Source organism: Pelecanus crispus, chromosome 6 (genome assembly GCF_030463565.1).
Source record: "Pelecanus crispus isolate bPelCri1 chromosome 6, bPelCri1.pri, whole genome shotgun sequence".
Classification (NCBI taxonomy): Eukaryota; Metazoa; Chordata; class Aves; order Pelecaniformes; family Pelecanidae; genus Pelecanus; species Pelecanus crispus.
The window spans coordinates 5,520,086-5,532,998 of record NC_134648.1 but is presented as its reverse complement, the minus strand read 5'-3'; the positions used below and the strand labels follow the sequence as shown (position 1 = coordinate 5,532,998).

General features: G+C 40.8%; 1 protein-coding gene across 1 annotated transcript in view; it reads right to left on the bottom strand.

The window, feature by feature from the left end:
* PRMT3 (protein arginine methyltransferase 3) overlaps positions 1-10,968 on the bottom strand; it is a 68,103-nt gene extending 57,135 nt beyond the window's left edge. Inside the window, exons 1-7 of the mRNA XM_075712361.1 lie at positions 10,935-10,968; positions 10,680-10,809; positions 9,859-9,941; positions 8,447-8,496; positions 6,992-7,094; positions 5,134-5,287; positions 1,546-1,687 (exon numbers count right to left, since the gene is read on the bottom strand). Coding sequence (XP_075568476.1) covers positions 1,546-1,687; positions 5,134-5,287; positions 6,992-7,094; positions 8,447-8,496; positions 9,859-9,941; positions 10,680-10,809; positions 10,935-10,968 — 696 coding nt within the window. The remainder of the gene's footprint in view (positions 1-1,545; positions 1,688-5,133; positions 5,288-6,991; positions 7,095-8,446; positions 8,497-9,858; positions 9,942-10,679; positions 10,810-10,934) is intronic.
* Positions 10,969-12,913: the final 1,945 nt, after the last annotated feature.

The following is a 12,913-nucleotide window of genomic DNA, read 5'->3' as shown; positions in this document are numbered from 1 at the left end:
AGGAAAAAAAATAGAACAAGGGAAACACTAGCCATTGGGCCAAGTGTGAAGTAACAATGTTCTTCCCCCATCTCTGAAGTATTTGCAGAAAAAAAAAACAAATTGAAACTTTATCTGACCACTAACAGGCATAAGGAAAAAAACAGGTTTCAAAACTGAACAGTGTCAGAAACAGACTTAAAATTCAGACAGCAAGGCTCCTTTCTTAAAAATGTCAATGTAGCAAGCCACTACATTTATATAAGGTAGACATACCAAAAAAAAAAAAACCCCCACACAAACTGAATGCCTAGCATATAGGAAAAAAATTCAATGCATGTGATAAAAATCAATTGCTTTCCTATGTTTAGTAAAGTCAAAAGTCTTCTTAAAAGCATTCTGACAAGCATTCTCTGAAACCAATAACATATGATTTTGTACCAATCTTCTTGTTCAGAGATGCAGAGTTGTTATAAACTTTATTAGCAAACAGAAAGGCTTCCTCATCTTATAGCCTATAACACCTCAAATGACACCTTTATACAGCAGCAAAACCAAACTTCTAGCATTATTATTTATCTTCAAGACTTTAAATATATTTCTCTAGACTACACATTTTGGAAAACATTCTTCTACCTCTGCAGACATGTCTGTGCTTCTGTAAAGTTGCCTCCCCCCCCCCAAAATTAACCTCATGCTTATACTATTCCTAACACAGATTCATGTGTATTTCTATACCAGGGCCACTAAATGATCTACAAAGCAAAAAATTTTATATACTATCTGTATGGACAAAGTCACTTCAGAACTCCATATTCTCTCTCTAGATTAGGCAGGAATTTTATTTATTTCTGTCTTAAAATGACAAAACTGTTTGACTTTCACAACTATGATACATTCTCTGAAAGGAAGCATTACAAGATTTTGATTTTCATGTCAATTGTAAGTTGTTGGGTTCTGTGTTTGGCTTTTGTTTTTTAAGAAGTAAAAGGGCATACACAGGTTTGCCTTTGAAGAGTTTTAAGCCCTAATTATTTTATCTTCATCATATAAAAGGAGCATACAATTTTTCCAGCTGTTCAATTTCATGTTATTGATGCACTCAACTGTATACCAACACAACAATTTCTGTTTACCTAATGCAATAGGAAACCACAATATTCAAGAAGCAGTTTTGCCTGACAAATTTCAATTGTTAGGAAAATATAAACTAAAGACAAATATTCGCTGTCTGTATCATGTTTTATCCTTTATCTTTTAAGCACCCAGGAAAAAGCTGCTTTTGGCAAGGTAAGGTTGTGGTATAGATATTGTAATGCATCTTCAAGCATATCTGTAGAGTAAATGATTTTATGTTCCTACTGCTTCCCATAGAGCAAACAGAATTTATACAAAGGAAGTAAAACTGGAAAAAGATCTCTCAACCTAACTCCTAGGAAAAAACTATCATGTATAGAAAGGGTTAAAAATGCAGCTGCTCTGCAGTATATTTATGGGCACACAGCCCACTTCATTCCATCTTCCCTCTTTAGTCCTACTAAGATGCAGTTGAGATGACTTTCTAACCTTTAGCATCTCTTCGTGTATCCCATAATGCCCATAGGAGCTGAAGTAAACACCATCCTCATCCTCCTGCAGGTCTGCAATGGCGCTGGATGACGAGCTGCTCCTGACATCTGCGTTCATCACAAAATCCTGTGCAAATTGCCTGTAATCAATTTGAAATATACCCTTGAGACATGCTTATGGGACCATGAAAAGGAGGCGGGGGGGAAGAAGGGGCTTGAAAGAGAGAAGGAATCCGCAAAGCACAGGGGCTTTTACAACAATGGCACCGGTTTGAAGCGTGCACAACCTCCCTCTGCCGGCTCCGCAGGCTGCTGCACCGCCACTCGCCATCCATCACCTTCCTCCAGCCACCGCTTTCTGCCTCCCACCAGCAAATATCAGCGGTGAAATGTTCAGACTTCAATTCTATTCTTAAGGGGGAATTATCTATTTTGCGCTCGCTAATACAGAAGCTAGTACTGCAGTGGTCCAAGCCGACGAGGGACAACGTGCATTTTAAGCCATGTAACGCAGATATGGACCCAACACAACAAACACCACTTAAGAACTATAAATCATATATCACTGCGTGAATAGTGGAAGGTTGAAGAAAGTACTTTAAAACTGAAGCATTTGGGTGGAATCAAGTAAAAAAGCTTAAAATTAAATTTATTTTAATTTCATTTTTATTCACATGCTGCTTATTTTTCTTCCTCCATGGCCTTGCATTCCTAATACGCATGTTCCCTTCTCATTTCTCAAAGCAGTTTTGATGACAAAATACACAAACCAAGGGTTTTATCATGAAAACACAATTAAAAGTTGACAAGCAAACAGCTCATACTATACCCACAATGAAGTGAAGAAGCAAACATGCTTTAGCCAGACAATATTCCTCCAAGGTCTACAGTCCAACATCAACAGAACTTGCATCCTAGACCACTCCAAAGCAGCCAAAGCTCACCTTCAACAGCGGTCATATTTTCTTAAATAGGAACTTAATGTGTAGAAGCTGTAGGTAACATCTCAGTACCATCCTTACAGAACAACAAAACCAAAAATACTGTATCAGTCCTGACATGTCCAATACTTCTCTGCTTAACTAGTTTGGATAGGGAAGAGAAGATGGTAAGGGATTTTGTTTTAAAAGTTTGTCAATATCAGAAACTTCCTGTACTTGCTGACATACAGGTAAGGGCAGGCTCTTATTTCTAATATCGCTTTTACCATAGCAGTTTGCATTTTCCTTACTTTCAGATAAATATCAAAATGATAAAAATTGAAACTTACAAAAAATAGATTCTATGACACATAAAGTGTAATTAGCATTTTGTAAGATTTAAACCTCACCTTACATTTAATATTATTTAAAATGGATTCAGCTGATCATTCCTCCAGCCTGTGCATGCAACACAAGTATGAAGCAAACTCTAGAGACATAGCTGCCCTCCTGTCTTTTTAATCAAGAAAAAAAGAAGATAAGTAAAAACAAAAGCCATCATCTCTAAACAGGGGACAGATTAAAAAATTCAGGATATACAAACCATGCTCTTAAACCTCTAAGTTACATCAAATGCTAGAGGTGACCTGATGTATAGAACTGTTGCTATTTGTGGGGGAAAAAGGTCACTAGGCCTCCAGCTACCTATCTTTGCTTTCTACTTTCAATTCTCATAATTCTACAGGTCTACTCAGTCTAGCAAACTTGGAAAAACATTTCCAGAAAAATTATTTCATACTCAACTAGTGAGTCTCCTCATACTATTATTCCCAGGCTCAGAAGGCAACAATCTCTAGGGAGCTGCATGACTGATCCTGAACAGGCAGTCATTAAAAAACCTAAAATATGTTTTCCACATCTTAGAGAGCAAGGCCTGCATAATGCAATCGCATTGCAACCGAAAGAAGTTACAGTTACTTAGTCTCCCAAGAAGTCTTTGTAGATAGGTGTAGCATGAGAAAGCTCCTGGATCTACCTTTTTTTACTCCACAAGTTGAAGTCAGCCAACCAGCCTGCTAAATACCGGTATAAACCTAATTCCATAGCAAACAACAGAAAAACAGGTTAGTGTAGATTAAGGTCCTGTACACTATTCTAGCTCCTCATTTCGCAGAGGTTTACCCAAAAGGAAACATCTGTAGATGGTCTCTTTCAATGGAGTAGCCTCCAGCGTGAATCACTATCACTATGAATTACAGCATGTAGAATACTACAGTGCAACCAGTTATAATTTAAAACTGTGTTGCAACATCAGATCTACAATTAGCTATTTTTGCTGCCAGCTGATCCCCACTGAAGAGCCTACACTGACAAATTAAAATGAAAGGCTTCCTTGTACAACAGCAGCTAATTTGATATACTAACCTCAAAAAGAAATCTATATGAGCCTGACTGAAGTTGAGAGAGCTGAAAAGAAACTGCAATTGATGACCTGAAAAGGTTTTTCTTTCTTTCAAATGAAAAAGAAGAGAACAAGAGTAAGACCAGATGACACACAGAAAAAAAAACTAGTTTTCCAAGTACAGTGACAAATTTCTTTCATTCTTATTGTTTATGATGAATTAATGCATAAAGTACACAGAGATATCAGAAAAGTGCTGCACACTATAAAGTACAATTTGCAAAAGTTAAACCCAGCTGAAGACAAAACTGTCCATTTTTGACATGTGTAATTGTTCACAGCTGATAGGATTTGAACACATCAATTTATTTTAGTATACTTAGTTACTAATAACATCAAGTGTGTACTCTCAAAACATACAACGAACCCTCAAATGTATTTTACAAAACAAGGTTTTTGCTACTTTACTTTTCCACAAAAGAACGTGAATTATTTTTACAAGTCTCTTAAATACCATTTCAGTTCTTCAGTGCCCAATCAGTGTGATCTTGAAATGACATCTTTGTACAAGATTTAATCCTATGTGGCCCAAAAAGAAGTTTATATTCCTATTTTATCCATGAGCATCACCAATTCATATTTTGGAGACCTCAAGATTTAGAATTAGCATGTACAGCTATGGGGATGTCCCGATTCCTGATTGCGATGCACTAAATATTCTTACTAACAGAACACACACCCAAGACTGAAAATAAAAGTAGCTGGAAAGTTGTTTTTTCAATTTCACTGAGGGTTTCTCCAAACTGTAAGTGTATTCTACTACTGACAATCATTGTTTGGAGCCATCTCTGAAAATGCTGAGAATCCCATCTTTAATTTGTCAATACCTCCCCCCTTCTCCATTATGTACATCTTCAATGTTTAAATTCATATCTAAAGGACTAACAGACAAGTGTCCAAAAAACAAGGAGTGGTCTGAAGCAAAATACATGTTTCTGGGCCATGTGCTTATTTAGCTTTCCTAAGCATACTTTGCTCTTTCAATTTGTGCAGGTTTTGTGCAGTTTTTACTAATCTTCTACAAGATGTTTACTATTCACCTATAAGATAAAAAAGTCAAACCTACAGTCCCAACACAAGTCATGAGTTTTATTCCACAGTTACATTCTACCGCTTCTTTGAATTTCTATTGCTCTTTAAACACAAACATCTCATCTCACCTAAAACATGTCAAATAGAAAACCCGAAAACTTCAAACACTTACTTCATTTTTTGAAGATCATCATCTGCTCTAGCCAAGGCTGCTTCTGCGAGTCTTGCTCTGTGTTCTGCATGTTTTAATTGTTCAAGCAGCATCATGGTATCATTCAAACCATTAGAAGGCAAAACATTTGCAGGTTCACAAAGATCTTCTATATCTGATGAAACAGGGAGGAAAAAAAACCACCTACCAGTCACGTGTTGCTTCACAGCAGCTCATAAACATATGATGTTTTCAGTGTTGCTATTTCTGCCATTGGATGATTTGTAGAAGTAGTCTGTTTTACAAGAAGCACCACTGGATTTGATAGGACTAACCACAGAATACAGTACTACTCAGTAAAAGCAAGTATGCTAGAAGCAAGCTCTGAGTTAACAAAGCAAATAAATCCAGAATTCAGGCTTCTTTAAATACCAGTGTTGGATTAGTCATAAAAGAGACATTAAGTTTAGACTGTAATTAAGTTAATGACAGTCTTATCCTCTATTTTTCCAGTTACGTTATTCTGAGGCCAAAAGGGCTGGTAATGGTAAAAGAAGGTGTATAAATTTAAAATTTCTTAATAATTAGACAGTAACGCTTAATTTTCAAACCAATTCCTTGGGCTTTCATAAAACTTATGAAGACACAAAACTCAAAAGAGCATAAGCAGAATGAATCTAGATGAAACATTGCTTTTTAACTACCAGAACTCAGACTTGGCACTAGGTCCCATTCACCTCTTGCTAAATTCAGCCAGTGACTTCAACAGATGTCAGTGGATAAAAAAAAAAAAAAGGTGCTACTGTGTTTTTGAACATAGTAGAAAGTCACTGCCAGCTTACTGGGCAAAAGACTTCATTAAAAAAACATGTATGTATTCCTTTTAATCATGGAAGACTATTTGGCCCACAGGACTGAAACAAAGCAGAGATACTGAAAATAAGATTTTAGAGGTTCAGATCACCCCCATAACCCTTTAGCAACTCCCTCAGCACCTCAAAGCATCTCAAAAGTCTATAGCTTCAGCTAAGAGCACATATTAGGCAGGAACTGATACAGTGGAACATGAAATCCCTGAAGTAACCAACCAACATCCTCTACCAAGCATTACCTCTGCTATCATGCAGCAGGGCTTGCTTTGAAAAGGGCAAAACTGCATTCTAGACTGTACAGAGAAAAAAAGATCCACAAGCTCTAAGTACCTTATGGTTTAAGTGAAAGAAAGATGTACAATCAAGTGCAAAATAGGAAGAGTGGGAGGGTCATGGGCAGCAAAAATAAGTTCAAAAGTCAAACTAAATTCTCTCGAGACCACCTGATGAACTGTCATGAGAGAGAAACTAAGGCTGCTTGTACCGATCGCTAGAACCACTTAAGAAGCAGAACTCTTCTATGCAACTGTAGTCTTTTACACTGGATTGGTCCAAAATAGAACCCGTATAAAAGATTAAGATATTTTTAAAGCAGCAAATTACTTGCTCCTTACTTACAGCATACATTTTTGAATGAATGCATCTGATTTTAAATACCTACATTTAGAAGCTTTAAAAGCTTCATAAATCTTCCATCAAAGCTTGGGTGGAGTCCCTCTTTGACCTGCTTAATTAATACATACAGCATCTCCGCTACGAACGTCCTATCTACAATAAGCAAATGCAGATAATAAAACAGGGCTATGGAAATCTCAGCCATTAAAAACCAACATGTAACAAAAATTTCAGAGCATGACTTAATGTCATGACTCCAGCTATTACATGGACTTTCTCATGTACCTAAGTCAACTGAATAACAGTGATGATGCTTTGTACAACAGGAACTCTGCCAAAATCCACATTTACCCCACAATGCAGTACAGTCATACTGAAACGTATTTATTTACCAAACTGAAGTAAGGGATCATCTTCTAGCTCTGGTTTCAAGTATTCCTCTCCTTCCCAAGGCAGTGGGCTGCTGAGTGAACTCAAATATGCTGCTGTTGGTTTCTAGACAGAAGGAGAAGTAAGCTAAGTTTTTTTGAAAACACCAGCCCTTCAATTTCATTCAAGACAATAAGACAAAGAACTGTTCTTCCACCCGTTAAAATAAACAGGGTATTATTAAAGTAGCTTTGTAGCAAAGGCTGAGAAAGATACTACTTTAAAGCATGACTACTAAGAACAGTGAGGAAATGAACTTCAGGCTTCTATCCTGGCTCTGATGACAAGTACTCACCTCAGCATACTGACACTACAACCATGATGACCAGAGAATAACATAAAATTACACCTGTAAGCTAGTCTGGGGCCCAAAGCCCAGGAAGCTACAAGATCGAGGAATTCAGTACAAACAGTAAAGCACAGCAGATTGATAGAAGCTGAAGGATACTTGTAGGATTACACTACTATTGGGAACCAAGTTTGCTCAAGTATTTGAATGTGTCAGACCCATAGCTTACAACAGGGCTAATCAATAAAGCCAAGATACTAATCATGCCAAGTGTTTTTACACAAATGGTGCTGTAGGGACTTATTTCAGAAATGCTATATGCTCTTCTGTTTGCATCCAGCCAGTTAATGGTTTGTCAGGAAAGGAGAGGTCAGATTCTGGACTTAAGTTTTTCAATTTCTGTTCACACTCTGCATAGCTAGTTATGCCTTAAATAACTATTTGGGGATTTAAGATTTGAAGATTTAAGTAAAAAAATGCTTAATTATGTAAGATTGGATTAAGTCTAAACCTAAACTTTCAGAGAACAACTAAAGAACGTACTTTAAAGTCACAGAATACGCAACATATATCCAAGCCTAACTTAAAACTGTAGGCTCCCATCAGCTTTCCCGATTCTGGTATCATTTTAGCAGAGATTAATTTTACATTCTGTGACCTAAGGGATCAGGTGTTGTCCTCACTAACAGTGCAGTAAGGGTCTGGCCAGCTCACGTCCCCAGGAAAGACTCTTTTACACCGACATGCATGCGAGGACTGAGAAACTTCAGTTATTGAGAAGTGAAGCCATTACTGGAGCGAGACAGCAGGGTCTGTCTGTCAGCCTGTCAGTAGGCCAAGATGAATTAAAAAAATAACATGACACTACATAGCATGGGCTATTTGCAAGTCTGAACCTTCTCTTCTGGAAACAATAAAACTCACATTAATTAAATATATCTCAAATGAAAAGAACTTCACATCTAAATAAACCAATCAATAGCTATTTTAATTCCCATGATTTCCTATTTCTAGAAATATAAACACAGAATTTCATACAGTTATTAGAAGAAAGGCAAATTGAAAGCACAGCATCTTGATTTCCCATTCTCCAGACACAGATTATGGAAGTAATACATGGCACACCTACCTTTAATCTAACAAAGTTTATTAGTTTAATGTATCCATAAAAATCAAGTCCTGAAAAGAAAGGAGAAAAAAGAAGAGAACTTGCATTACAGAAAACCCACGTGCATTTTACAATTATTTGAATACTAATTACTTATTCAATTGGCCAGCTTCCCCTTGGGGTGTACATCATTATCTAGGTCAGCCTTCCTATCTTAAGTTTGCCATCTACATTCTTCTCTTTAGGACCAAACCAGGAAATTCTCACCCTCAGGACAAATTCATTTGCTGCAAATTAAGAATGGAACACATGCAAGTGTGGCTTATGAACAGGGATTTAATTCATTTGGCAAACAACTACATCAGGACAGCCACATTTATCTCCTACTAGCTACCTTGCTGATACTTTAGGCTGTGTGCTCCTTTGTTCATAATTTTAGCTTTCGCCTCAATAAAAACTAAATTGATCCTACTGACCAAGAATATAGACTAATATTGATTTAAAACTGCCACCTTGCTCAGGAATAACAGTAGTTTAAATGCAATTACATGCTCTCCTCAAGAACGGTGAGGATACTGCATAAACTCAAAATACCTGCCTTTAGATTTTATACAGAAAACAGACCAGACCTTACAATTTTACATGCAGATTTCTAAACACTTTGTGTGGTTCCCACCCTCTTATCTCTCTCTCCTTTTTAGCACACGCTCTTAAAATAGTGTTTCTCCAACACTGTTCCCTTTCCCCTGCTTTTCAGTTTTCCTCTATATGCAGCAAGCTACAGATTTCAGGCTCAGTAGCTCAGCACTTACCTAACTTTTCCAACCCCCCCACCTTCACATACATCGCCCTACATGCACCTTCCCTTCAGTCACTTGGCCTAAACACAACAGCTTCAAGTGAAACCCAACCTTAAACTTCACTTAGAAAGAATGAAACAGACGTCAGAGGGTATGTGTTCCTGTGATCACCTGAGGGAACGTAAGTCAAGACTGCAAACAGCCGCTTACCAGACACCAGCAGTACAGCCCAGTTGCTTGACCTCTTGGTGGGTACATCCACTTTGGCCTCTGCTAAGCTACCGAGCCCAACAACAGTATCACCAGTCGGGCAAGAGTTCCCAGTAGATGAGGTAAACAGCTCTTACTCCAGCATGCAGCGGGCTGGCTCAGGTCGATCAAGCAGGCAGCGGGGGCTCAGCACAAGCCAGCAGAAATCAATCTTACTTTTGTTACTAGTCAAGAGCTTAACCAGCAGATAAAGTGCACAGGAAATGGCCAACATAAAGATAACATATAAGCATTTTTCTACAATAGCTTATCTTGTTCAATCTTGGAATCTTCAGCTACAGCCAGGAAATCAGTTAGAAACAAGCTAATCTGTGCAATTTACTTTAAATGAGAAGGAAACAACAAGTCCTGTAAAAAACTTACCATGTTTCTTGACCACGTCACAAACATTAAACTGATGCTCTGTTTTGCAGTGGGAGAATACGCCTTCAGCAGAACTAAACAACCTATAAAAAACCCAATTATTAAATACGCAGTATTAACACATTTAGAAGTTGTAACGCTCTTATGAGTTTTATATGCTCTGTTCTAACCTGCTAGGCTCAGAACACGTCATTTTTGCCTTTAGGAAAGGATGAACAGGCACCTGCTTACTTGCATACCTCACAAAAAAGCTTTTACCTTGTTTGCAAAAACATTTTGCAACAAAAGGTAATAAACGCAAAAATTTTGTTTGACAAAACCACAAACCCTGTTAACTCTCAAAAACTCCTTGACAGCAAAGACAGCGTTAAACCTGAAATGTAAGAACCACATGTATACGAGGCGAGCTGGCCAGCCAGATCTGCTGCATCAAAATAAAAATCCTCATCTATTTGCTGACAATGGGTACAGATGACAGAGAGGATTCAAGAGAGAAGCTTCCACACTGCTTCAGGGCGAGGAGAGGGGAATCACCTGCTCTCACGTTACTTACATCTCCTTCAGTCTAGATTCAAAAGACCTGTGGCTCTAGAGAAGCCCAATATACTACCAACAAGCTACAGAACGCCGCTGCAAACTACGTATTATTTATTTTTCTGGCGTGGCTGCCGCCCTCAGGCAGCGTTTGGGCGCTCGCCCCCCAGCCCCCTTCTCCAAGGGGCACCGCGGGTACGACCGCGCCCCAAGAGCTCGGCGGGGGGGGGGGGGGCAGGGACAACGAGAGCACACCGCGGCCCGAGGGGCTCCCCGCGCCGCCCCACCTGGCGCAGAAGAGACAGAGGGTCCGCAGGCCCTCGGCGGCATCTTCCTCCTCCTCCTCTTCTTCCTCCCAGGCCTCCTCGCCGTCGGACAGCTCGGGCATCTCTTCCTCGGCCGGCGGCCCGCCGGCCCCTGTGGAGCGAACGGCGAGGGACCGTTACTGACCGGGGGCGCGAAAGAGCGGGGAGAGAGACAAAGCGGGGGAGGAGGAAGAGGAGAGGGAGGAGGGAGGGGGGCGGCCGGCGCCCCGGACGCACCCGCGGGAGCAGCGCCCGCCGCCCGGGACCCCATGGCGCCGCCGCCGCCCCACGTGCAGCCGCTTCCGGGCGGCCGCCCCGCCCCGCCCGCCACGTCAGCGCGGAGTGGGCGGGCCCGGGGGGCAGCGCGCCCCCTGGCGGGGCCCTCCGCTCGCCGTCGGGGTTAGGTTTCGAACGGCCGTTGGCCGCCGTGAGGGGGGGGCGCGGGCGGCGCCATCTTGTGGGGGCGGTGGCGCGGAGCAGGGCGAGGCGGCGGCTCCCCGGGCAGCTCGGCTTCAGCCGCACGCCCCTCACCGCGGCACGCCCCTCACCGCGGCACCCCCCCGCTATTAGCTCCTGGGAGCCTCACAGGAGGGAAAGCCAGGCGGATGGACAAAGGGTCACGCCCTCTGCCAGCCTAAAATATGAGATTATTTCTGCTGGGAGGTGGAATTGTACCTTGTGCGCTTGACGGGTGGCTGGCAGGAGGGTTTCTGTTTCTTACCAATAGCGCGGCTGCGATGGGAGAGTTAAAGGAAATAACACATGCATATCAGCTTGTAAACAGAGTTTAGCGACACACTTTTAGAACTGAGGGCCTCATTCAAATACAGAGGTTAAAAGTGGCTTAAAAAAACCATACAGAAAAACAAAGCTTGAGGCTCATCATCTGAAGAAGATAGTATTTGACATTCTAGGTAGGTTACCAAATCTCCTTCATTTTCTCACATCATTTTGTGCCGGACCGAAGCTTCAGAACCCAACAGTGCCCTTCCACCGCTTCACAAGGTGCTCCTAAGTAGCACGTGGTGCAGGAAACGTCAAAGCTAGAATTTTTCCAATTTGTACCCTCAAAGTGTACGAATTCACACCTGTGCTAGTACAAGTGTTTCCAAAAATAATGAAATTACTGTTTTGCTTTGAACCCAACTACCTTATGTGCCTAGTAATTGCAAGAACACAGGTATGCTGTGCATCCTATTAGCACTGCTCTGAATCTGATGGCCAAATACAGCTTTTGTGCGGCATCTTATAACTGAACAAGGGTACAGTCCTTTTCCTACTATGACATACTGAAGAAATCTCCCATACCTCATCACTGCTGTTAGACAGCTGCACCTACTTAGGCATCATACATGGATTTATGTACGTCAAATTAATAAAACACATGATCCAGCCTTGCAAAGAGTTGTAGTAATTTTTTAAATAACATCTTGTACTTTTTGATCAAATCAGCTATCTGTGAGAAGGTTAAAAATAATCCTTTTTCCTTCACCCATTTGGTTGGCAAAGTTAGGGTGCCTCTGCCTTGGCACTTCAGTTCAGGAGATCCAACGTGTCCTTTAAAGGCTGATTTGCCAAGCTCCCCCACTTCCCATGCTTTGATCCGCATCACAGCGTGGTCTCACGACGCATCAGATAGATTCCTTTTTCAAATGAAACTATCAGACTGCTCCAGGACTCCAGAGGACCAAGCTACAGCTAGCCCAAATCTTGAAACCTCCGGGTGCGGGGTTTTCAGCACCAACTGTTCTGCTACACTTGCTGTACCACACCGCTTGCCAGGGCAGACATGGCCATAGTCTCCTCCCTTTTCATCTCCAATCTTGTTTTTCATAAGAAGCTGTTATACATTATATTTCTTTTGCAAAGGCTTAATCTGCAACAACACTCAATCTTGACATAGCACTTGGCAAAAGCGGAGGTACCAGCTGCTGGTTAGTACGTGATAGTTAATTGTTGCTCAACAGAGGCAACACCAGCATTGATCATCATCACTGCAGTTTTGGTCATTTCTAGCGGGATGGAACCAAGGGTCAGATTCTAGTCTCACAGTGCAAATTCAGTGGTCTTTGTTGACAATAAAAGTATAGAGATTTGAATTGATTGGTGAGGAAAAAAAGGGGTGAGGGGAATGCAGAATTCAAGAAGGAAACCTGCAAGTCTGCATTGTCTGGATTCCAATCTCTGATTTCTAATCTGTACTTGTAAATCTGTCC